The following is a 25774-nucleotide window of genomic DNA, read 5'->3' as shown; positions in this document are numbered from 1 at the left end:
GAGCAACCGTGGCGGCCCGCCGCGGCGCTGAGGTGAGCGGGGCGGCCTGAGGGGGCCGTAGGGCCAGCAGGGGCCGGTGGGGGCTAGTAGGGGCTAGTAGGGGCTAGTAGGGGCTAGTAGGGGCCGCCTCAGGGCCGTGGGGCTGCCTCTGGACCCCAAAGGTCCACAGGGGTTGGGGCGGGACTTACAGCTCCCCCCCCTCCGAGGCGGTGTGAGGGGGATGTGAGCACCGGCGGGGACACCTGTGGGGAAACTCGAAGCCCGTCGGTCCGCTCAGAAACTCAGCTGGTTGAATAAAAGTGTGTGTTTTGTCATTTGTAAAGTCACAGAAGGAAGAGGAAGGGTCGGTCGTACCCTGGCCTTGGCGGCTTTGGGGTGACTTTTGCCGTTGCCTCCGATGGAACCAGGATTTCACAGCCACAGAGATCTTCTGGTGATAGCTTTGCACAAAAGTGCCACATCAAGCACAGACCTGGGTCTTTCAGGAACATGGCCCTGTCAGTGATTGCAGGGCCTTGGCGTGTAACCATCTGTCCTGCTTTGGTTCTTTCAGAGTAACAAAAACTGCATGTGTTATTTACATTGGTGATGGTATCGTGAGAAGTGATAGTAGCATCACTTTGAATTACTGATACAATTACACTGGGAATAACATTTTGCCATTGTAAGTCTGTCTCCAGCTTTTCAAAACTTGTCTTCATAATGGGGCATGCTGACCAACAGAAGAAAGATGCCAGATTTTTAGAAATTTTATAAATTTTAGTCTGGAGAAGGGGAGGCTCAGGGGAGACCTCATTGCTTTCTACAACTACCTGAAAGGAAGCTGTGGGGAGCTGGGGATCAGCCTCTTCTCACAGGTAACCAGTGATAGGACTAGAGGGAATGGCCTCAAGTTGTGCCGGGGAGGTTCAGGTTAGAAATTAGGAGATATTTCTTCTCAGAAAGAGTGGTCAGGCATTGGGACGGGTTGCCCAGGGAGGTGGTGGCGTCACCGTCTCTGGGGGTGTTCAAGGAGAGGTTGGACGTGGTGCTTAGGGACATGGTTTAGTGGGTGACGTTGGTGGTAGGGGATGGTTGGACCAGATGATCTTGGAGGTCTTTTCCAACCTTAATGAGTCTATGATTTTTTTTGTTCTAACCGCTCAGCTTTGGATCTGTTGAATCTTAAAGCACTACCGTAGTGTGGATCATGTCACCTACCTGTTGTCCAAGCAGCTAATCAGCCTTTGTGCTGCAGTTCCAGCAGCCAGAAGTGACAACAGGAGACTGTCAGGAGGAGTCTGTTACATGTAGCACTGAGGGAGTTCAAGTGTGCATTGACATTAATGTGGCACCATCGTGAGCTGCGCACCCATCTTCCTGTTTGTGAAGAGCAAATACAAAATGAAGCATCTTGAGGGATGGAAAACCCAGCATGGCTGCCTTTGAGCTCAATACTTTTGCCAAATGTATCTTGTCTTTTTCTCCATGCAGTTCATAGGAGAGCCAAGGGCCATGTGCTGAATTTAGGAAGATAATTTTGTGTGGATGGATAGTGTCTGGTGTCCTGATTGTGCAATATTTGCTCTTGTCATTAGAAAAGTTTATGTTCTGATAACTGTGCTTACTTAACACAAGATCTATAATACCTTTGGTCTTCTGGGTTTACAGTTATCTTCACTAAACAAATAACCCAACTGATGCTATCTAAACAAAAGATTCAAATGCCAATTTTCTTATCCCTCCTATTAACATTTAAAAGTTAAAACGGAATCTGCAAGTTAATAACCCAAACACTCAGGAGACGTTGGGAGAACATCTCTGCAGAAATCAGTTTGGATTGTGGGATTATCAGAAGAACCTTCTCTTCTTGTCTGTGCTGGGGGACATGAAGGAGGAGAGAGATGTCCTGAAAGCCAAACATCCCCAGTAAGCCCTAAGATCATTGAAGATGCCCTAAGTGCTAGGGCTTGCCATGTGAGCAAGGTTTCCTGGAATCATCCCGTCCTGCAGACGCGTTAGCACGCTGTCTCTGCAGCAGAGCCCCTGGGGTTTGCTGTGGAAAAATGTGGTGAACCACGTTTCCTTGGGCACAGCTTACCGGCTTCCAGGTGTCCTGCCCTGTTGAGGTGCCAGGCCTGTGCTGCTAAGGGTGCACCCCTGAGGGTCACGGTCTGCAGGGACAGGGTATGGCATGTGAAAATCCTGTGGAAGGGTCTTAGGCGAATGTGTGCATAAGCAAGGTAAATAACAAGCAGTAGTCTAGTATTTGGAGCACGCTTGTGCAAAATGGGCTGTGTTACATGAAGACTTCTGATCACAAGCTTGGCTTGAACTGAGGTGGTGGAGTTCTGGTGTATGCCATTCCTTCCACAGCTTGCCTCTTTCCTGGTTCAGCCATGCCCTCTCCAGCAGTGGGATGGATACCGTTGCTATCAGCTTTCTTTGGAAGTACTTACTGGCTGAAACTATTACCAGGTGTACTGGCTTGACTTCTCCTGGAGCTCTGTGGACCTGCTCTGGCTGTGCACACCTGGTCGTGAGACCTGTGCATCATGGCTGAGCGTGGGTTCCCTGGGGTTCAGTGGCCACGTAACATCAGCAGTAGCACAGAGCGTGGCTTCCTGAGGAACTGGCTGTTGGCTCTGTTCCACAGTGGATCTAGAGTGGATAACATCAAAATGAATAATGATGTCAGTCTGCCTGATGATTTGACACTTGGCTCTGTCAAGTGATCAGAAGTTTACCTTCTATTTTTGTCCTCCTTGAAGCATGTTTGGCACTTAGCTGTTTGGTACTTATGCCTGCCAGTTACAGTCCAGAGTGTGAGACGGTAAATCCATTGTTCTGGTAGTGGGGAAGAATTTTAACTGGTCTTGGGATTTGGTTTATTCTGTAATCTACTTCAGCAGGGGGGAAAAAACAACAAAAACTCTCTCTCCTAAATGGTTTTAAGCAGTTTTAGCCAACAGATGTTAGCAGTGTAAGGGAGGGCACTTCTATCATTGTTGTTTTGATTTGACCCCAGGTGCTGATGAATTTTAGTACCCTTCAGACTCCATTTGTGTCCTAACATGGACGTGATTGAATCAGCCTCCACAGAAAGCACGATTGCTGAGAAACCCTTCAAGAAGATACCCAGCGTCCTTCTGGACAGCCTAGTGGAGGAACCTAAAAGGAGACGTGCTGTCCCCAATCACTTGCTGGAATCAAGTAAGTTTGTGCTCTCTGACTGTTCCCCAACCTTGGAGCAATCCTAGGGGGAACTCCTCTATTATTTTTCTCAACTCACAGGCAAAGCACTCATCCCACTGCTTAACCTGTGTCTCCCTGTGAGCCCAAATCTTGGGAGAGGTAGTCAGGAAAGAAATAATGGCGGTTCTGGCTGACCTTAAAGTTTTGAGGTGGCTTGTTGAAGCCATGAAGAGACAGATGCCAAAAGATAAAGTGGTGAAATGATCGTGGATCTGCTGAGGTAGTAGTTGCCACCTTAACCCTCCACTTAAAGTCATGCCTGCTTAACAAGAGCTCTGTTTCCTTTTTCTCTCTGTAATACATGAGGTGCTACATAAACATACTTGCTAAATGTAAGTAACGCTCACCATGTATGTTTCACCTGGTCTCCTTCCTAATCTCCCTGTCTCACCATCTTTCTCTGTAGAGGTTTATTCAGAACGCCAGAGGAGCAACGTTGTACAGGCCGAGCCTGCTGTGCTGCACTACGGAGGGTATGAAGTTGGAAAACATCACCAGCAGACGCTGGTAAGTGTCAGGGGAGGGATCCTCTTGGGGCTTATAAAAGGATAACAGAAGCCAAGTAGACTGCTTGTGGTCATGAGGCCATTTGCTCTGTGAGTGCTCTAAAGAGGAGCACTTAAAATCAGTGTCCCTGTGGTAACAAAACAGACAAGTGCCATGCTGTTTGCATCGCTGCCCTTTACGGTCTCTTTTGCCTTTTTCCTGTGTCTGTGAGCAGTGTAAGAGCGATGTGTGACTTGCAAGTCACAGATGGACTCATGCTTTAACTCCGTAAGGGACTGTTATCAAAGTGTGCTTGGACCATTTGTGTGGCTGTAACTGGGTTCACTGCTGCAAGGACTTTGACTGCACCTCTGCCTTCTTCCAGGAGCAATATAACCTAAGGAAAGAAAGTCAGGACGTAGGCTTGGTTTCCTTGTCTACTGAATAGTCTGAGTATCTCCTTTTCTTCTCTCTGCTTTCCCTTTGTCTGTCTTCTTTATCGATGTGGTGTTTTGAGGAAGAAGTTGGGTGATTATGATGAATTAGGTCCACCAGGTGTAATGAAAATAAATAAGGATCACCTCCTTTGACCTGCTGGCAACACTTTGCCTAATGCAACCCAGGGTGCTGTTGCTGGCCCACCCAGGGGCAGAAGCACCCTGGTCCTTCAGCTGTATCTCCCCACTTTGCTCCTTCTTTACCCCAGTTTTTCTTGCTGAGCATAACGCCACGTGGTATGAAATATCCCTTTGGTCGGTCTGAATCAGCTGTCCTCACTCTGTCCCCTCCCAGCTTCTTGGGCACCTCCTCACAATTATCTGAAAGGAAGTTGCAGCAAGGTGCGTGGCGGTCTCTTTTCCCAGGTGACAAAAGATAGGACTTGAGGAAACGGCCTCACGTTGTGCCAGGGGAAGTTTAGATTGGGTTTTTAGGAATAATTTTTTTTCCCAGAGAGGTTGGTCAGGCATTGGAAGGGGTTGCCCCGGCTAGAGGTAGAGTTGCCATCCCTGGAGGTACTTAAGAGGTGTGTGGGTGTGGCACTTGGTAACAGGGTTTATTGGTAGACTTTGTGGTGTTAGGTGAGTGGTTGGACGTGATGATCTTAAAGGTCTTTTCCGACCTAAATGATTCCGTGATGCAGGAGACTTAGCATGCTGAATGGTCGCACTCCAAAGGTTTGTTACTTTGTGATCCAGAACAAAACCTTGTATTAAATCATTTCTGTTGTCTCAGACTTCTGCAAAAGAGAAGTCAATAGATTGTTGCAAAGGAACAAAAAAATGCTTTTTGGCTTCTTTGTTCCTAAGCAAAACAGCACCAGAACTTGATTCAACAGTAGCATCTTCTTTAGCAATTAGTTTTGCTGATTTCAGGGGGTTTCATGTAAAAAATAAGATGTAGTTCTTTCTGACTAAGGACTCGTGACTTGGTTCCAAAGAATAAAAATGCAGGATGCAAGGTTTAAATAGTTTTCTTTTTAAATTCAGAGCATACTCAGATTTTTTTCTACTAAAGTTGAAATGATTACTTCCATGTTTAATACACATTCTTGGCTATGTGTTTCCAATTGCCCTCTTACATTATGACATGGTTTTGGTTTTCTTTTGTTCTACAGAAGCTGATAAATATTTCTGGTGATGTAATAAACCTTCACATCATACCACCCCAGACAAAGTATTTTCAGATTAAATACAACAAAACTGTAAGTGTCAGAAAGCCTTCACACTGCTGTTTGCGTGCAGCTCTGTTTCTGTGTGCATATAGGCAGCTTTTACATGTCTTCTATTTTATTTCGTGTCATTTTCTAGCATCGGCTTGTCCCTGGCTTGTCATACGTTGTTACTGTTGATTTCTGTCCTGATGAGTGGCGCTATTACTATGACTGCATCCGAATTCACTGTCAGGTGAGCATTTATTGTGAGAAAATACTCTTAAATTTGTAATGGAATGCAACAACTGTTAGGACACGATGATAATGATAAAGTAAATGTACAGTTAATCACCTAGAGCCCCATGTTTTCTCCCAGTAAGCCTGGATTTGAGTACTTGGGTTTAAGCATCTATTTTTTTTTTCACTGTAACATCCCAGAGTTGTGGATAGACTATCTTTATTATTCTGTTACACTTTGCTGGTAAACCAGTCTTTGTGCCACACTGATGCAATGTCTTAGCTGAGCAGTGTTGGAGGTGCTCTAGATAGTTACTGAAAGTATGGAAAGTCAGAGGGATACTGCAAGCAAGCAGAACGTCAATGTCCTAAGGAGCCACAGTGATCATATTGGATGCATTTCATGCCCACTTACTGACCGACCACTACAGGAACTTTTACTTTGCATAGCATTTATTCATTACAACAAATAAATATTTAAACTTTTTTTTTTTAGGGAGAAGATACATTACTTGTTCCTGTGCATGCTTATCCTGCTATGAATGTTGTGGAATTTCCATCGTTTATAAATATGTCTGATGTATCAGTTGGTCAGAGGTGAGTTAAGGACGTACATTTGTCCATTTTTGTGGGACACGCATAAAACCTGAAGAATCTCATTTTCCTCTATTTGTACAATCATAAAGTCTTGGAAACTCTGAGGAAGTCAGCTACCACCTGGACTGCAAAACAGTTCCATGTATAAACTGTTCCAGGCGCACCTACACAGGAAAATGGATGATGTACAAACTAAACATATACATAGATGGGAAGGTTTTCAGCCGGTCTAAACTGATGCTGATTCACTTCACTTATCATATGGTGAAGAAATATGGCTGTATACTAGCTGCTGTTCGTAATCTGTATGCTCCCAAGTACTAGGTCTTCTTAGCGTCAGTAAATCCAAAGTGAATAGATCCTCCTGTCAAGAAGGATTCTGAAAATGAAGGTGTGGGCTGGCAGTGGTAGGTGTAAGTTAGTGATAGCAAATGGCTAACCTCCGTCCAGAGATCAATCCATCACTAGACTTGTTTCTTCTGTTTAAGAATATTTAAAGTGATCTGATGTGGAGTTCTGAATAGTAAAGACTTGGTCTTGCTCCATCTCTTACATAGATGTAGTACTGACTGTTCTCATGCACAAATAAGTAGTAATTGTTAAGGAGAAGGGAGAACCTGTTGATTACTGTCTAGTTCTGTTGTATGTTGACTGTATAATTATGATGATTCATGCTAGTGTAAAGATTTAAGTGAATTCTAGGAACTGGATGTCAGCTAGGTTTGGCTTTGTGAGTTAAAAGTAACCCTTGAATTTTACTGAAGCTTAGAAATGTGAATAGACAAGATGCATTAGAGAAAACTGCAAAAATCTGTAGTAAAAATGAGTCCATCATTGTACAATAAACATTTGTGTCTTTTTATTTACTTGCTTTTCTAATCTCCCATATCTATTAAGCTCTAGTGAATCCATCAGAAGTGAAGTTACAGCTTTCTCACAGAACTGAATTTGACTCCTAACTTGCTGGGTACTTCTAGTCATGATGTGATTCAGTTTATTTGTTCCATTTTTTTATCAATTGTGAAAGTGTACAGAATTTTTCTAAGAAAACAGAAGAGATTAAGCAGAGTACAGAATACAATTTTAAACAATAGGAAAAGTTTCCAGCACAACAGGGATGCTCAGAGATGCTCCTGGAGGAATTTGGAAGAGTTTGGGACAACATGAAGAGAAAACTGATGGTTTCAAACTTTAATTTTTACTAGTATGCTTCATCATTAGGCTATTACAAACTTCCATAAAGATGGAATCTCTCTGAAATACTTGGTGCTGTACAGAACCCAAGGGACTATGGGCTCGATCCATAGCCTGCTGAGGTCAATGAAAAAAATCCCTTTTACTTCCACAAGCGTATATCCATATTCTACCACCCAGCTTTCCCCTTAAGCACAAAAGGTCCATAAGGCAACAGATGGCACAATTGTCATGTTTTTAAGGCATTTTGTTTGCTGTATGAGCTGCACTATACGTTAAAATAAGCTGCTTCCCCAGTCTGCTGTTACATCTTCATGAACAAGTCATATTAAGGCAGGAAAAAAAAGACTTTGCTATTGTTCATTTCCCTACGCATTTCAAAATGTGCTTCCAAAGGAACACTGTGTATAATATGCATTCTTTACTAATCAGCAGCATAGGATTTCAGTCAGACAATTTACAGAAAACAGAAATAAGCCTGGGTAAATTCGCCTTGATTTGTAGGATGATGGATGGCCTTATGTCAATGCTTTTGTGTTTCGGTTTGGTACGTGAAAAAGGATACATACAAAAGCAAGGCAGCTTGAAAAAGTGTGTGCTGAGTACCCTCACACAACCAGTGTGAGACATAAAAGGCTTTTATGAAAATCAGGCCGTGCCGTGATGATTTGTGGTGGGTAAAGTCCAGACATTCTGATGTGCTGGAGTTCAACGCTTTTGAAGACTGCACAGAGTCTTCTTTCATCCTCTTCCACAACGAGAGCTGTGGGATGAGGTGGATTTCTGGTTCTGTACTTACGTTGCTCTAATTTGGATTGTTTGTGCTTACTAGATCCTGAAGTTTACAAGAATGTAAGGGTACGCATAAATAACTTCTGAAAAGTAATTGATGAATTTCTCTGTAATCAGATTTTGTAGGCGTTGGAGAAAGTAAGTCAAGATGTAAAATACCCAGCAGTCATGTCAAGATGTAGGTCTCATTTCCCTATTGAGTGAAAGGTCTGAAGTATTTTGCTGCTTTGAAGCAATGGGAAATGACTATTTTCACATTAATACGTAAGCCATCTCTCTGGCACAGATATATTCAGGGCGTGTTGTATCTAACATAATTTTCCAGCCTGTAATTGGTGATTGCCTGTATTTTCATTATTTTTTCTTTGTTTCTCCCTTTTCAGTAAGGAGTATGTCATCCCACTGCAGTGCAGCTGCCCAATAGATTTTGAATTCCACATTGATTTTATTCAGTCTCACAGAGCCTTCACCGTCCAGCCAACATTTGGTAAATTGCATTTATTTAACATTCTACATGCTAAATCTGTATTTATTGAGTGTACTTACTCATGACAGTGTACTCAGTGCTGTACAGAAGTGTGTGTAGAAAGATAAAGCCTTTGCCTCAGAGTGCTTCCAGGTAAACACAGGCTGACAAGTATTGATTACATGCAGCTTTGTGGCAAATAGCCTTCTGTGGCTGGTGGATTTCTCCTCCAATGCCCAACTGTAGATCTCTGCAAAATATGGGATTTCCCAAGCAGTCCTTCCAGTCTTTGTCTGCTCTCTTTGCTGGTGCAGCCTTTGGAAAGGAGAGAGGCAGTGAGGTATAGTCCAGCATTCACCCCTTTATCACGCCTTTCCCCAAGGGCTACCTGGCTCCTGCCTCATTAATGAGTTACAGCAGTGGATATTAGATTCTGTCAAGACTTCTGTGTATGGGCTTTACACAGGGAATTTTGGCTACAAGATGATAGGCTATTTTCATGCCTAATGCTGTTGAGGGCTCTGTCTTGAGGCAGACATAGCTATTTGCAGGTCAGTTGCTATCATTGCGACATTTGCCAGGTGCCAGCAGAAGCATGTCAGAGCCCAGCTGATATGACAAAAATGTGTAGGTGAGTGAGACCTGGCTGTGTAATTCACTTAAGCACTCTGGTCAATTCCACACAGATACGTAAAGATTTAAATAAGTAAAAACCTTCATAAATCTGTCACTGGCATTTATGACATTGGAATTTAAACTTTGGTTACTTACACACAGTAATAAAAGTTGCTGTTACTCCTCTATGTAGAATGATATGAATTTGGCCTGACATGTCAGATTTCCCTTAAGAATTGCATTCCCCTTCTGTAATAAAGGTAAAAATGTTTTAGGTTGGACTTTCAGAAAAGGTAGGGTCCTACTTCCCCAAATGAGTTGTTCTGGGGGAAAAAAAAAAAGCCCTCTTCTTCAGTTTTGTTACTACCTGTGCAGAAAAGCCGAGGAGTATCAGGACCTGTATCCTGGGGTTGCCCTGATTTTTAGGGATATGAAGGGTGGTTGAAGTGGTTTGATAAAACCATGGAATAGGTAATAAGGAAATAAGACCAAGTAGAGACAACTAATGCACCAAGTCCAGGCAATTCCCCAAACTTGGGAGAATGCAGAGAAATACGTCTATAATGCTTTGTTTGAGAGAGCAGGATGTGCCAGAGAATGGAGACCAGCAGATGTAAGTGAAGAACTATTGCATATAAAAAGCCAGTCGTTTTCACAACAGTAGGAAATATTCTAACTGTCAAATCTCTCTGCTATTGCAAAATATCTCCCTTTATCTGGTAACTGGTCATTCTGGAAAGATACTTTGAGACCTGAATTTTTTTTTTTGAGGCTTACTGTTATTCAAACAGTAATATTGCTTAAAAAAAGTGGTCCAGAATCCAATTCAGCATGCTTAAGTGGGCCCACATTAGATGGATTCTTACTGTTTCTCTTCTCTAATCACAGGAATCATTCCAGGCGATGGGAAAGTGGAAGTTACTGTGAAATATTCCCCACTCGAGTATGGAACAGCACAAATGAAAATGCAACTGTGGATTTCACAGTTCCACTCAAAGCCCTATGTATGTGTCTTCACAGGAACATCAACACCCCATCTGGGTCTAATGTATGTGTGGCTGACTGATCTTTGGATGTTTTTGTCCAGTTCTAGAAAATGCCTGTGTAATAGGATTTTATGCAATTTTGCTGTAATCATTTTAAGCATTTCTATCTATGGTGACATAAAATGCACTAATGTTATTCAAGTGTTAATACACATACCTGCTCTCTTACACCATTTGTTCAGAGTGCACGTCCTCTGTGTGTCCTAACACTGTACCGAAATAAAAATAATGATATTAAGTATTCTTAAAGAGGTATTGAACATCCTCAGCTTATGTCTGATCTACCTTATTCTTATTGTTAAGGCCTTGCAAGGTACAGTTTTTCGAGCAGTAAGGTCTTTTGGGCTGTACCTATCTTTTGTGAACTAAGAAGTTAGCAAATTTAGAAAGTTTGGTTCCGCTTTAAAATTGTGAAAAGAATTTCCAATCTTCTTTTATATCTAGAAGGGATATATATACATGTACTACAATTATGTACAATTTACAGAGTACTTAGAAGAACAATGTCTTTCCTTCTGACACCTAGAAATGAACGATTTGAAAAACAACAAAGTCGTCCACAGAGAAAAACAGTGTCTGCAGGAAAGTCAGTGCTGTGGAGAAGACTCCAGTTCAGCCAGCCACAATCCAAGCCTATTCAAAAAGTAAGGGTGTGAAGAGAGAATAATCACAAGTACTTTTCTGGGCTGAAAATCTTTCTCACTTCTGTTTCTTCCTATCTCTTAGGAAATTGAATACCAGAACCTCAGATTCCCCACAGATCTGTCAAATCCGTATGCTGTAGCCACTGTTTTGAATCAGGAACCAGGCAAAATGAAGATTAGGAACTTGAAAGAAGGTAACATAATTAAGCAGCGTAAACTCAATCTTATCAATATTTGTAGGTTTCTCTTGAGAAACTCAGCTTCAGAATTGCTGAAGTGACATGATTGTGGTTTCTGTAAGAAATTCACCTTAGCTTTACAGATTAATGAGTTCAGTTATCACCGTGGGTGTTATTTTCCAATTAAAAATTCAGTCTAGTTTGTGGTATGATGTCTTTCTGATATTCTTGCAGTCCTTTGCCAAGGCGATGAAGGGATAAAAACAAGACAGATGAAGGAAGCCATATTTGAACTGAAAGTCAAACAAAATATTCAGAAAGAGGAAGCAAATCATCTGAAGTGGTGAGTGTTAATTAACCATATTAACGACAGGGAGATTTGCTTAGCTGAGGCCTCTGTGAATGATGTATGCAATATTCACTGGTGCATAAAGCTGCTATTTCATGTCCTGACGGGATTCTTTTACAGTTAAGATACTTTTGTTTTACTTTAATTTTTTTCCCTTCTGCCTGAGAGCAATCTGAGTGTACTCAGTGAGGTTTTTGATTGTATGGTAGTTGCATTCAGAAAGAAACCTGCTGAAACCTTTGTTCATCCAACCACATGTATTCCATCCCACCTAAAGGTAAAGGGAGTTTTTGTCACGGTTGTCAATAAATCAAGGCTAAAATGTGAAATGAGTGAACAGAATTGCACACATACATCAAATAGTGTAAAGCAGAGCACATAATCATGTGTAAGCATACTGTGGTTTCATTTGCGATTGTCTGAACTGCTCTTATGCTGAATATTATGGACTCCTAGACACCTTAGAAAGAGGAGAATCAGTCTATTAACCTTTAAATATAACAAACTGTACATTAAGTAAAACATTTTCTTGCCTCTACTATAAATACAGGCAAGTTCGTAAAGGCAAGGATCCAGTCTCTGTGGAATTCAAAAAAGAGGTTATCGAAAACCGGCAGAGGGAAGAAGAGCGGTACAAGGTAGCCTTTGCTCATTTTTTCTATAAATTTAAAATCAAACTTATACTTTTATATTATAAGCAGTGCACTAGAGAACTGTATCAATCTCTTTATGCCTTCAGTTTTTCTTAACACACTGATATACAGCTGTGCTAGCTGGACTTGTTTCTACAGTTACATCTTTATTTCTCTGCATCAGTTTTTCGAGGCAGTTTTATCCGGGAGGTAGACAGAGAGGTTAAGTTATTAATGGAAATGTAAATAGATACCTGTTACAACAGGTATTGCTCAACCTGGTAGATTTCCACCCAGCTACATCACAGTGCAGCATTGCAGCAATCCTGTCAGCACTGTGGCTGCATCCAATGTTCTGTTTATTCTGTACCTCTCGAACAGCTCACGATCAAAGGGCTAAACCCAGTCAGTGATCTCCTGCAGAGCCATGGGAGGATAATTCAGCAGGTTCTTTTACGCTTTCACCCTCGCTCTTTTTGCTTTCTTCCAGTCACCCCAGACTGCAGGTGGTCTTTTGTAGAGGTGACAGCTGCAAAAAGCAATGGCATAAAATATTTACCCCCATGTGGCACAGCCCTCAAAGATAGATTGGGCATGTCCCTCTTATCCTGCCTCCTGGATATTCAAGTAGATTCTGACATCCTACTGACTTCTAAGGCATTGTTTATGGGAGTCACATTATTTATAAATAGGTCAAGGCTTAATTTATACATTAAATTAAGCATGAATTAATTCAAACATTATTTTTAATACTAACAAAGGAGGAAATAAGTAACAAAACCAACGATCTAGAACGTGAGATTGGTGTATCATTGAATTAGATGTATATTCACCTTCTCTAGAAATATTTACTTAGTTACATGTTGGCCACCTTTTGTCTGTGGAGATTTTGGGGTGATTTCACAGTTGTCCCCATGACTTTCTGACAGAGGTGTACCTTTGCTTGTGCTGTCAGTTTGTTCACCTTGAGTGCCTTTAGGCCTCACAAAGTATTTATTATTCCTCCATCGTTTGTTCAACTGACCACTGTGTTTTACAGCCTGGGACTGAGTGTCCTGGAGACCCTTAACTGGTCTCTCTTTCATTGTCTTAACCAACTCTTCAGTCCATCAAAATCATGTGAATTTCACTTCCCATAATAATGCCAAGGTTAAAGACATAGTTGTACCCTGGGAATGAAACAATAGGTAAGGAGGAGCATGGTGGAAGAAGCATAATGAGAAGAAGCACTGGTATTCATCCAGTATGCCTGAACGCTTTGAGAGAGTCTCAGAAAAGTGAAGTGAAAGCAGTAGTAAACTGTTGCACACATGAACAGATTAAAGAGCAGGCATAATTGGAAACCATGATGGAGAAGATGGTCACAAAATGTCGGAAAGCTGCAGGAAATTTTTGTAGTGCTATCACCTGGGTAGAGCTGTTCAAGTGGTGACTTATGTGGTTGATTTTGTAATCCCTCTCTTACTGGTTCTGCCTATGTAAAGCAATCTGTGTGTTGTTAGGACAGGGATCAGAATTAAACTCAGACCTAAAAGAACGTTATTTTACTTTGTTTGACTTGCTAAAGGTTGCAATAATCACTCCCTAGAAGGGGGTGAAGTCTGTTTTGCAACGTACCTCCAGAACAGGTACATTGTAAGTGAATTTCCGCTAATCATAAATAAGGGAAAAAATCACTGAATGCTTTGAACTAATGTGATTGTTCTTCCTGGTGATAAATTAGATTCAAAGAGGAGATCCTATCATAGAAAAGGAGTTTCAAAGGAACGAAGTAGAAACTTCTTCCAGACGTGTTATCCGGACTGTTGAGCAGGTTTGTGTTGTTATCACCTGCTAAGCTAACAAACAACCATAACTATTTGTCACCGAATGTTTTTCCTCCTAATATGGCCATTTCTGTATTAGTGTCGTACTTCTCATTCTACTACAGTAGAACCAGCAATGAGCTGCATGCACAACTCATCTTCTGATGTTCTGACCTTCTAATATGAGAGACAAGTGGAAATGTACAGGCCTAACCTGAGATTCATATTGCTTGTTCCTGAAAGCTCTCTCAGGAGTAGCTTTCTCATGCCTAAGTGTTAAATTAAGCAAATCACAAGACTTGCAAACTTTACCTTGTAGGTCTGATTGACAGGAACCTTTCTGGTAATTAGGATTTTTGTCTTTGTGGTGTGGGGTAATTCCCAGGATCCGTTTCCTAGGATTATTGGAAGCTTTGTTTAATAAATAGCCTGCTACTGAAGGAACATTGGCTGTTAGCAACACAAGGGATCCTTGCTGCTTTTTTTCTTGAGGAACATCATCGCTGTGGTAGTCGGTCTTTTCCTGTACTCTTGTGCCCGTTCTAAAACGTTGAATATCGTATGGTGAGTGTGGCATGGGGTTGTGTGGAGTTGATTCTGAGGACCTTCCTAATCTACATTTTGGTTGAGTATCTGCCCTCCTGTGAAGAACTGTACCGTGGAGCCACTGGAGTCCCTTCTAGTGCTACGTTTTTCTGTCACATCAGTTTAAAACTGGAGAGATAAATGCATCAAGAAAGAGATTTACTTGTGTTCAGAGTGCATTCAGACAATTCAAGTCATTAAATACAGAGACATCACGCCTCTCTCAAGTATGTCCAAAGCCAGCGATTGTTAGATGCTGGGAGTTTATTCTGGGGAATTAACACTGATCTTTCACCCTGCTGTAGGTCTATGCTGTCAGCTGTTATTGGGGAGAGGATACTGAATTTGCTGAGCCTCTGGTTTGAGCCCTTGCAGTTATTCCAGCTTCACATTTGTGCAAGCTGAAGTGTACGCTCAGCAGAGACCTAGTCCATTCTCTCCACTGACTGCCCGTTTATTGGACTTCTGCCATAGTATGTGGCTGTCGTTTACATATGGATGCAGACTATGCTACGTTACCTCTCCGTTTCCTATATTGCATCTGCAGATTTTTGGTGATTACCCCCTATTAAGCCCTGCAGAGAAGACTTCTGTTTAAATGCCAGTAGGGTGACATGGACATGGAATGAAATAATTCAACTTGAACATTTTTACTTGATTTAATTTTAGTGTTGGGAAATAACAGAGGGATTCTGGCCAAGGAATAGCTTGGGCTGGAGAAAATTCCTCCATTGACTAATTTTAAAAGGGGTACCTTTTTTTTTTTTAATACCATGCAGCATCCAAATGTCCATCCCACATTCAACTTGCTCCGTAATGACCCTTGGGACAACAGAAACAGGACGTTGAGGAAATTCCAACAAGCAGCATACAAGGTAATGTGAACAACTAGAATGCAGTGTGATGGTATGTCACCTTGGAAACAGCACAAAAGAACATGCAAACTAGCACGTAACGGTCTTCACAGCTAGCCAGGGATTTGACAGTTTGATAAATGTGTCCCTGCTTTACCAGGAAATAAGGATCTGGAGTAATTTTTTTTTTAAACAATCAATACTAAGCAAATGCAGAAGAATTTATTTTTTTTAATGTACAAAATACTTTTGAACGAAAAGATTTCAAAATGCATATAGAATATGATGTTCAATTTTGGGACCCTACTACAAGAAAGATGAGGGGAACACAGGAAACAATGGACACAAATTCCAGTAAGAGAGCTATAGTCTGTGTGTAAGGAAAACCTTTTTCACTATGAGGACAGTCGTTGGAGCAGATTGTCCAGAGAGTTTGTGCAGTCTACATCCCTTAATGCTTTCGAGACCAGACTGAATAAAGCCCTGAGCAACCTGGTCTGATCTCATAGCTGACCTTGCCTGGAGAAGGAGATTGGACTAGAGGTCTCCTAAGATCCCTCCCAGCCTGGAAGTTAAAGACTAAATCAATAAAATCACTTGTTCCATTGAGTTTAAGTATTAACTTGCATTTCTACTGTTCATCTCTAAGTAAATATAAATGCAGTAAGCAATACATAAACTTCCTGCTTTCCCAGTGCCCACTTCAGATATTCTTCTCAAATCTATTCTTTACCACAGCCCGCAGTATTAGGCTCCATACAAATGCCTTGAGATGAAATGTGTATTGCACAAATAAGGAGGTGGCCAAATGGTTCCTTCTGGTATTTGAACTCTTCACTGTTACCCTGCGATAAAAAGCACTAGGCAAATTTCAGTGAGTGTTACTACATATTCTCTTTCACAGAGCCGCAAGTATTCATAGGGCCATGATCAGCTGACTGTTTACCTATTGTTAAGTCTATGTATGCCAATAGACACAGCTGAAGGATTAGGATCTAGTGAAAAAGTCTAATTAAACTGTAAGGCTAAACAAACGGCTGATCTGTTTTCAATGCGTAGTGTCACGGTGGAGTTGAAATCCATTCAAAATCTTTCCTTCCCAATTTTATCCCTTCTGAACAGAAAACTATAGCAAAAATTCTGAAATAGATGTATGAGTGAGTTTTGTAGAATAAATACTGTTGCAATGTACGTGTATTTCTATGACTGTAAATCTTAGAATGTTAAACTTAGTATTAAACTTGAAAATTTAAAATCATTCCTTCAGATTGTGATTCAGAGTCGACTAAATCGTTTACTGCATCTGTTCCGTGGGCTAACAAGAGACGCCAAAGTAGTGGAGGAAGGCTCTGCATCTGGTAAGGAGCAGAAGAACAAGTTGATAGTCTGGCAATGAATGATTGATAATTCAGGTTGTACTGTGGTTTGTCAGATGCATGCCTGTATATGATAGATACGTAAAGAAAGAGTCCCTACAAAGGAGTCTTCAAGCAAAAAAGAGGAGCATGACAAGGTGGACATAGCTGTAGTCAAAATATATCTATTTTTCATACACATTATCTACCATATTTTAAAAATGTGGTACTCCTAGGAGCCTTGCAACTTAGCAACTTAATAATAGGGCAGCTACTTACAGGGCTGAGGAACAACAAGGAAAGGGCAGGTGGGATTATACGAGAAACAGACGAGTAGGTAAGCAGATCGGATGGAACCCAAGCAGTTAGATAAAGTGTGGTAAAGGCAAGATATCTGAACTCAGTGAAATGAGACAGAAAGAATTGTGAGATACATAGCCAAGTGCCAAGTGCCACTCAAGTGTTGTGTTCCTCCTCCTTGTTTTCTCACACAAGTGCTTTCAAGCAATTACTTTCATTTATATTGAAATGACAGTGCTGGTCTGGAAAAGTCACTTGTTCTTTAACAGTTATGGAACGTATCTGGCCTTGGATGGGAGTCACAGTTGGCTATCCTAGGCACAGAAGAGGATTTGTTTCTTATTTCATACCACCTCATACACATGCAGTTTGACAACTTTCTATATCAGGCCTTCTCCTGCCTCTGCAAGTGGGCACTCTTTATTTCCCAGTATGCTGTCTTGTAGATGGGGTATTTAAAAACTTTAGAAAATAGTACCTTACTTTCCATATTAAAATGAATTGACACATCCTGTATAAGGAAGATGTTAAATATGTTTTGTGTCTTGATTCTATTTTTGAAGCAGTGAATTAAATTACATTACAAAATCTTAGTATTTGCTTTCCATTCTTGACAGGAAACAGGTGTTTCAGCAAAACAGAGAAGAGTGAAGAATATAAGGGCATTTCTTCCAGCATATCTGAAGATCGTATATTGCCTTTTGAATTCCCCTTTTACAGTTCCCTTGAATTGTGCCGCGATTTGGTAGGTATAGTAATTAAAATGGTGGCCAACAGTCAAGATAAAATTTTGTTGAAAACATTGGCCCCAGAACCCATATTGTTTTTTTATACTTTACAATGTGGCTGGTGTTCTGGAGTTCCAACAAATTAATTCAGGACTTCAGGTTTATTGAGAGTGCTGCTAAGCACTTAAAAGCAGTTAAAATGTTTACATTCTCTTGATTGCATTCTAAAATTATGTGTAATACATTAACGACCAAAGTTAAAATCCATGATTTTGCACAGGAAAATAAATTAAAAAGTGACTGAAATGCTAAAGTCCTAGAAAAGACAGGAAAAATATTAAAATGTTTGCATAATTATTTCCATATGTTTTCAAGTAGCCATGCTGATGGATTGCTGCCAATACAAAACAAAATGCCCACCATATTACTGGGTTTTAAATACTGTATTCTACCAGGAACCTGATGCTCTTGGCCTCGTTCCTATCAAACCTGTAGATGTGAAAATCAGACACGCTCTTCCCTTTTACGACTTGAAGGTGAGTCAGTACAACTCCCTCAGCTCTATCATGTTTCTCTCTTTCCACAGTCCAGTTAAACATTTTGTGCCTGATTCAGTGGCCCCAGCGTGCAGCCCAGTAGAAATGTTGTCTTAATAAATGCATGCTAATCACACAGCCTTATCAAAAACAAATCTCACCGGTTTCTGTAAGTGGCAAGCCTGTAGTCAGCAATTCTCCTTTCTTCAGACACAGATGAATTGCCTCAGCTGCAAATATTATGTCTCAAGCAACAAGATGCATTTATGAATGAGGATACTGCAAGCCCTCTGTGACATAGCCTTTCCTTTGATTTTAGAGAGCAAAAATACCATCCATTGTTAGTGTCCTTTTTAGAAAGTAATTGAAATTTTCTGTTTATTTGGCGGTCCAGTTCTGTATGCTTAGTTCCTGCGTTCCTGCTTAGGAAATAGGAACATCTCCGTATTGAAATGGATAGTACTGTTTTTTCAACTTATAACTACAGATCTTTTTCTTCTCCTGACCTCTAAAGACTTTTTCTTTCAAATTTTTGAATAGCAAAAGATCGCATTCAGCACTCTATCAAAGCAAAAATATTTCCTCAGGTTCAAATCAATGCAGATTTTGGCTCAATTTCCTCTTAGTTTTTTTTTTCAGGTGGTATAACAATCTTTCTGTTAGTGTCTTTGCTTCATCTGTCAGTGTTAGTTTTATTACTTAATACAGCCTTTCTCAACCCCATTAAGTTTAGTATACTTGATCAAAAAAAACTTTTAAATCCATGATCTTTCACAGAAAAGCAAGAATGAAAACTTTCTTTATACACTCATTCAGCTTGTCCTTGTAAACTTCTCGAAGTTTTGATCATATACTACGTTACAGAAGAGCAATGCAAGTATCCTTTACCACAGAGATGTGATGTGTCTGTGATAAAACTGGAATGTTCCATTCCATATGTGAGTTTATCAGAAGTGATTACTGTCATCTCCTGCAGTATGTCTTTTTCCTTTGCACTTAGGTTCCGCAGCATTTCAGCATTATGGGTTATCAGCCATTTTGTACGCACCATGCAGCCACAAGTTACAAACCTCGAAAACTTTGCCGGCCGCTGAGGCAGGGAGCCCAGGTAACAAGTAATCTCGAATACAAACTCCCTTTGCTGAAGTCACTCCCACCCCTACATTTCTACAATTATTTGATTAATTCTTTCCCAACATTTTATAACAAAATGCTTGCTACACTCTGAAAACCTTTCATGTCTGTGTTTTTTCAAGGATGAGTTGGTTCAAGTAGTTCCTTCTCCTGAGGGGCAGCTTAACCTGGTCTCCCACGGGATGGATTTTGACAAACCATCCCCAGAAGAAGTGGCAGAAAGACATGTCAGCCTCTTAAAACTGGTTCCTCCCCAAGCTTTAGTCTACCCTACAGAGAGCAACCCACTTCGCATTTTTGTAAGTAGAAGTTGACTTCCACAAAGAACCTAAGAAAAGAGGGGAAAGGGTGTTTACTGGTGGGCAGTTCTGTTACTCAGATTGGTATATAAAGCTATCTGCCAGAGCGTGAGTAATCCTTCAAGTTGAAAGCCTTGGCATGTAGGAGCCTCAGAGCTCATCCCACGGAGAGGGACACACTTTAAGGTGGAATTTGGATCAGTTTAGGAGAGGGATGATAAGGCAAAGTTGCCAGTGATGGCAGAGAACCGGAGTCTTCCCTTTCAGTCCCACACTCCACAAATTCTGACTGATTCCAGGATTCCCTGAAACACCTTGGGGCCTCTCCCTTCTTCTTTATTTGTTTCCCTGGTTGCGTGTTAGGAAAAAAAAAAAAGCCACGGACTTGGCATCTCAGTCCTTCTATAACTTCCTGCTCTAGCCCAGGTAAGTAGGACAGATATAGTCTTTTCTTCAGCTGGGGAACTGCAGTTCTGCCTGATCCATAAGTAGAGTGAGGAAAGTGAAGTCAAGCTCTTCGCTTACATTGCACCCTGCTGCCTTACAGTTTCAAGTAGTTCTCATTACATCCTAAGCCACATTTCCTAGTTACTAGGCACAGGGATTCAAAAAAATCACAACCAGGTGTGTTGGAAGATTTTCAGTTACTTAATTTTCATGTAGATTGTGCTACTTGGCACCAACTATAGAAGGCATTTCCCACACAGTGCAGCACAGCCTGGAGGTCCATTGGTGACTCTGAGCAGGCAGAGACAGCTTTTAGCTCAGTGAAGTGCTGTGTGTGGGTACGGACTGTCTCCATGCCAGCATAGCACGGGGCCTGAGTTGGGTGGCTCGGTCTTTCAGCATTAGTTAGCTGAAATGGCCCAGAGCCCAGTGTGCTGCTCTGGTGGTCTTGGCACAACGTACATAGGATAGACTTGTCCCCACTGCATGGGGCTAGGACTCCAGTGGACTTACTGATGAGATCCTCTGTGCATCTCTTTCATCCCTCTGTCATGTCAGTGTAAGAGCCAGGCACAGCCTGATTCCATGCTACACAGCATTAAACTGAAGGCAGAAGCAAACGCTAGCACAGTGAAATAGATGATAAAATGCTTGCAGACTTCCACTATGGCAAGGCCAGTTCCCTTCCTTGGTTTCTGAACTGTTCAGAGAACCAGCATTGGATTTTGGAGGGATCAAAGTTTTTCTTCTTCCATACTTGCAAACAACACCTAAATTCCAGTATTTTGGACAGCAGAGAGCATGGATAAGCCAGGCAAATTATGGGTCTGCAATGTGGGGAGAGTCAGGAGATGAAGGGTTACGCTGAACAAGAGTCATGATGAAACAAACGTGTGAGTTTGGGGAGAGTATGTTAACTGTAAGGCCTGAATTTTCATCAATTCTTTGGGGTGCTCAGAATGATTTTCTAAAATAATCTCTTTTGTTTTTAGAACCCCTCTCCAGGATTATTTCCAGTTTTACCTCCTTTAGCTTATTCTGAAACAAATATTGAATATCATCTGTGTCCTCTTCCAAAATACACCTTTACCAAGGAATGCCCCAAAGGATCCAGTATTCCAGTCACACAGAAGAAATTTCTGCATCACAAGGTATGGCCTTTCGGGTTTATTGTACAAGTACCTGCCGTGGGTGTGTTCTTGCTGAGAATTTGCTCCAAGGATTTATGAAGGAAAATGAAGAGTCATCCTAGATAGAAAACACTTTCAAATAAAAGTTGTGTGCACCTAAATAACCAGTATGTGGGTCAGAATAACCTGCTATTAGGCTTTGTCCATATCTTTTATTCATCTCTGAAGTATTTCTCTGCTCTTTCCCTCTTTTAACTGCCTGTTGTATTTTTATGACCTTGCAGTGGAGGAAGCATCATTGAATCTGGAGAGCTGCAGTTCTCCATATTTAAATTCTTAACCAAGAAGTCAGATGCTCTGTCCTGCAAGTTTCTCTCCCCACTGCGTTGTGTGTTAGACGTCTGATAGTTGTAGCACTTTTAATTTCAGGAAGTGATTTGTGGAGTGATGGACTGGAGACGATTCTTACCAGTGGTGTATTCCATCTTTTCGAACACTCCCATGTTGGCGAGTACAACGTCTAGGTAAGAAATAAATCGAATAGACAGTGCCTCTAACCTGTACCCCTTTCTGCTCTCTTTAACTACATGACCAATAGCTAGTCGCACAGGTAATTCTGGGCATATGGGTGGAATTATTTACTGCTCATCAATCCAAAATCACTCTCCTTGGAGGGTGAGTTAAGAACTATAGCGCTAGAGGAAATACCTAGTCCTGGAAAGGAAGTTTTACTCTAGACTTCCAGTGACATCTGCCCTGAATGCATTTTGCTTCAATGCCAGAAGACTCTGGGAGGTACAAACTGTCCGGCAGAAGTATGAACAGTAAAATGTTTAACATGTGGACACCTGCACCAATGGCAGCCAGCATCTCTCAGGCTTATGTTCCCCCGTACCACATTAGTTTCTGGTGTACTCATCTTTTTTCCAGGAATATTTAAAATTACATCATCTTCTCTGTAACTATAGCTACTACTGTGAAGCTTCATAATGTAACTATTGGCTGCAGTTACACTCTGCTCATCTTAAATTCCATTTCCATCACAGAGATCCTTACAGTTCAGATATGCTTCCAACAGAGGTACCACCAATGCTGTATGACTTGCCTGAAAGAGACAGAGAGAACGTAATTGACCAGTAAGTTTCTCCTCTTTTGTGTTCAGTGTGATTAAGCCTTAAATGCTTGCATGGATGTGTCTAAACATCTTCTGAGAGATTCTCAAAGGCAAGAGCGCAAAGTCTCTCTTGCATAAGATATATTTTTGGTTTTTTTGGCTGAAAAATAATTTTAAAAGAATAAAACCTGATTGTTCTTCATCTTCCTGATTTTAGTGGGACAGATGAAATGGAGTTCAAAGTGATTCTTACTCCAGAGATGTTGAGAGCTGAATTTCCACAAATTGGGCAGGCGTTCACAGAAGAAGGCAAAATGAAATCAGCAAAAGAAGAAAGGTAAGTGTAATATGAAATTAGGGGAGAAGAATGGGAAGGAATCTGAAGAGAAGCATCTCTTTCAGAATTACGTAGAAAGTCATACAGAGGTGCTCCAGGGGCTCCATCATGGAGTCAGATGCAGATCTGGCACTTCAAGCAAAGCAGCAGTCTCACGTATTATATTTTGTGCTGCAAATATGATCTCTGGATTGGACTTAAAACATCTGTGAGTGTGACACGTTAGCCTGGATGTCTCTGACTTCAGTTTTATCACTATCATCTAGCATTGGAGGCAGTCCCCTTGCCTTCACAGAGCTATTCAATGATCTGGGACCAGTGGCTTTCCAGTGACCCTTTTGATTAGATGTTTAGTAATGCTGGCAGTGGTGAATAAATTCAGCGTTACTCGTTCATGGTAATGAATGATCCCTTAAAATTTCTCCCTGGCATGGTGCTTGCATGGTGCTTTTTTCTCAGGCTCTTTCTAAGAATTGTTCACATGTGCTCTGCTGTCCAAGCTTCACACCACTACCGATGAGCATTGTGTTTTAGACACACAGCACAGCGTGTAAAACAATTTGCATTCAGAAACAGGGAATCACCTGCTCCTTAAAGTGTTATAAAGTCATCACTCTAAGGGCCAGATTCTGCCACTTGCCTCCAGTGTTGTCACGCTGATGTCCTCAGTTTGCAGCTCAGCATGGAAACTTTGAGAGACCTAAGGACGAGGAAAGCTCTGAGGGACAAAATGAATCTTTAAGGGGCCTGATGATTACCACCATGGTTTTAGAAGAGCGTGCAAGGCTGGCCAGCAGTTCTGTGGGGCTGGAAGTAGAAGTGGGTGCTCTGTGTGAAACTTGGAGGTATGTGATGTCACAGGGAGGATGCAGGGAGGTATCAGCTGGTAGGTGGGACGCTGAGGGCAATGGACTTGAGCAGTAGGCACTGTGGGTGAGATAGGTGATTGCAGAAGAACACGGGAGAACGTGCTGAGTTCTAACCCAGTGTTTTCCCAGATACCTCGTGTGGCTTTGAACACATGAATTAACCTTTCTGTCCAACAGTTGCCATCTCTTTAAAGTGGTAATGATGATGATTAGACACCTAGCTAGTCAGGTGTATAACAGCCTGAAATTCTCAGAGCCACCAAGAGATTTGTACATCTCTTTATTTAATTTTAGAGGGAAATGACTGGTGTTCAAATTTTCTGCAACTCTATCATTCATTAAACTTTAAAACAGTGCTGAGTGTTATGAGGTCTCTGACAAAACATTGATTGCTGTATTGTGATTATTACAGCATTGATTGAAAATAATTTGCTGTACAAACACGTGTGTCTGACTCAGTGCTGCTTTTATCATTTTATGACACCCTGCTTGTCAAAATGTGGGGATTTGGAGTAGCTCATGTAACTAAAGTCACTTTTTTCTCTGCAGTCATACAGTGTTGGATGGTGCTTTTTCTACGTAAGCAGTTTTATAACCATACGTTTCATTCTTTGATGTTTTCTTCTAAGTTGAAAATACTTTTCTATATTAAACACTTCTAGGTATCTATATTTCAAGTGTTCATTTCAGTCCATTTTGGCTAACTCTAAATCTACTTTAGTTGATGTTCGTAAACTCCAGTTATGGAGCATTTGTTACATCGAATAGGACATATGTGCACCACCTCACTTGCTTTCTGGTGTCATTGTTACCATTTTCTACTAGCATGATCACACTTTGGTGTATGTAAATAGTGTCTGTATTCTACTTTTAGAAAACAAAGTTATGGTCTGATAGCAAAAATAAAAGAATTTGTACGAAAAGTGCAATTCTGCTTAAGGATGGGACTCTGGAAATAGCTCAAAGGTTAAAATAAACTCCAACCTAATAAAAGTTGGCTGTGCTGGTGTCTGAGAACGGACGCTAGAGAACAGAAGGTGGCCCTGGGAAGGGGTAGACTGGGGATATTCATATGGAATCAGCCTCCAAGCCCTGATTACCAATAGGACTGAGGACATGGGGAAGAAGAAAAACTGTTAGCAGGTTTGGGTTGGTCTACTTTCAGTTTCTGCTGCCAGCTAAATTTGTTGAAAGCTTCACCATTTGTTTGGCCTTTTAAAGTTAGAAACAAAAATCTATTAGCAAACAGTGAAGTCCAAATCCTTTATTTTGTCACTGAAGGTTCTTCTTTGTTACTGATGGGGTGGTATTTCACTGGATGACATCCAACTGCTCCTCCACAGCAGTTTCTGCGTTCTTTCCTTAAGGGAAATCAGTTTTTCATGTGGATTCTCTTGTTCTGGCCATCACAGCATATGTTCCTTCACAGATAAAATGTAGAAACTCAGCCTAGTATGTGTTTACCTATCAGATGGTTAAATTTCCTAAATGACCAGGCCAAAAGTTGAATGTTCTTTCCACAGTTTCACTCTCCAGTTCTGCATAAATAATGAAATATCCTCTGTGGTCACTATAAAAAGGAGAGAAATTGTGTGTCTCTTCCTTTGTTTTTGTCAGCACTGCTAAGTAGAGTAGCTTCCCTGGCTATTTTAAGTACAAATGATCTTTTAAACTCCTTGCAGAGACACACAACACCATCCAGATGAACGTTTTCAACCCCAAAACAACGGGCTCAGAGAGAAGGTTCAAAAACATGTGGAGAAGATGAAGATGAAAGCACTTAATAAAACCCTTATTCTGGAATAAGAATAATTTTATGAAGGTCTTTGTTTGGTACTGCTTATCCTGCTAATGAATGAGGCCTCTTGTGTCACAGCTGTGTATCTACTGCGTGTTCAGTGAGGTCAGCTGCTTCTTATGCAAAGAGAAGAGAGCCGCCAGCAATGTCACCTCTGTCAAGGACTCTGAGAGTGCCCATTACCCCAAACACAGTCATTGCTCCAATGAGAATCCTCAGCCACGTGCCTGCTCACTTTGTGCTGGTGTGAAAGATCAGAAAACCCCAGTACTACCTTGTAAATAGTAATTAATCTGCAGTCCATCGTTTTTGAAATAAAAAATGAGAAGTCCTGATGACCAAATTATTTGGATTTTTTGTT

At 41.2% G+C, this 25774-nt stretch overlaps 1 protein-coding gene across 1 annotated transcript; it reads left to right on the top strand.

Moving 5' to 3' along the window:
- Nucleotides 1-25421, top strand: CFAP221 (cilia and flagella associated protein 221). The gene is made up of 24 exons (XM_035556110.2): nt 1-32; nt 3008-3192; nt 3641-3741; nt 5336-5422; nt 5529-5624; nt 6105-6205; nt 8575-8678; nt 10161-10320; nt 10845-10962; nt 11045-11156; nt 11376-11484; nt 12041-12128; nt 13846-13935; nt 15292-15387; nt 16634-16724; nt 17639-17766; nt 18205-18285; nt 19286-19393; nt 19542-19718; nt 21158-21316; nt 21725-21819; nt 22342-22431; nt 22627-22746; nt 25298-25421. Exons 2-24 carry the CDS (start codon nt 3054-3056, stop codon nt 25419-25421), a joined length of 2574 nt encoding a protein of 857 aa, XP_035412003.1. The 5' UTR covers nt 1-32; nt 3008-3053.
- The last annotated feature ends 353 nt before the right edge of the window (nt 25422-25774 follow it).

The sequence above is a fragment of the Cygnus atratus genome, chromosome 6 (assembly GCF_013377495.2).
Source record: "Cygnus atratus isolate AKBS03 ecotype Queensland, Australia chromosome 6, CAtr_DNAZoo_HiC_assembly, whole genome shotgun sequence".
Lineage (NCBI taxonomy): Eukaryota > Metazoa > Chordata > Aves > Anseriformes > Anatidae > Cygnus > Cygnus atratus.
This window is presented reverse-complemented; position numbering and strand designations above follow the sequence as displayed.

Bases quoted from the DNA above. Each gene is read 5' to 3' on its own strand.
- CFAP221 (XM_035556110.2), top strand. From the start codon at position 3,054: ATGGACGTGATTGAATCAGCCTCCACAGAAAGCACGATTGCTGAGAAA. The intron at 6,206-8,574 runs GTGAGTTAAGGA...CTCCCTTTTCAG, and splicing joins GATGTATCAGTTGGTCAGAG to TAAGGAGTATGTCATCCCAC. The intron at 12,129-13,845 runs GTAGCCTTTGCT...GTGATAAATTAG, and splicing joins GGGAAGAAGAGCGGTACAAG to ATTCAAAGAGGAGATCCTAT.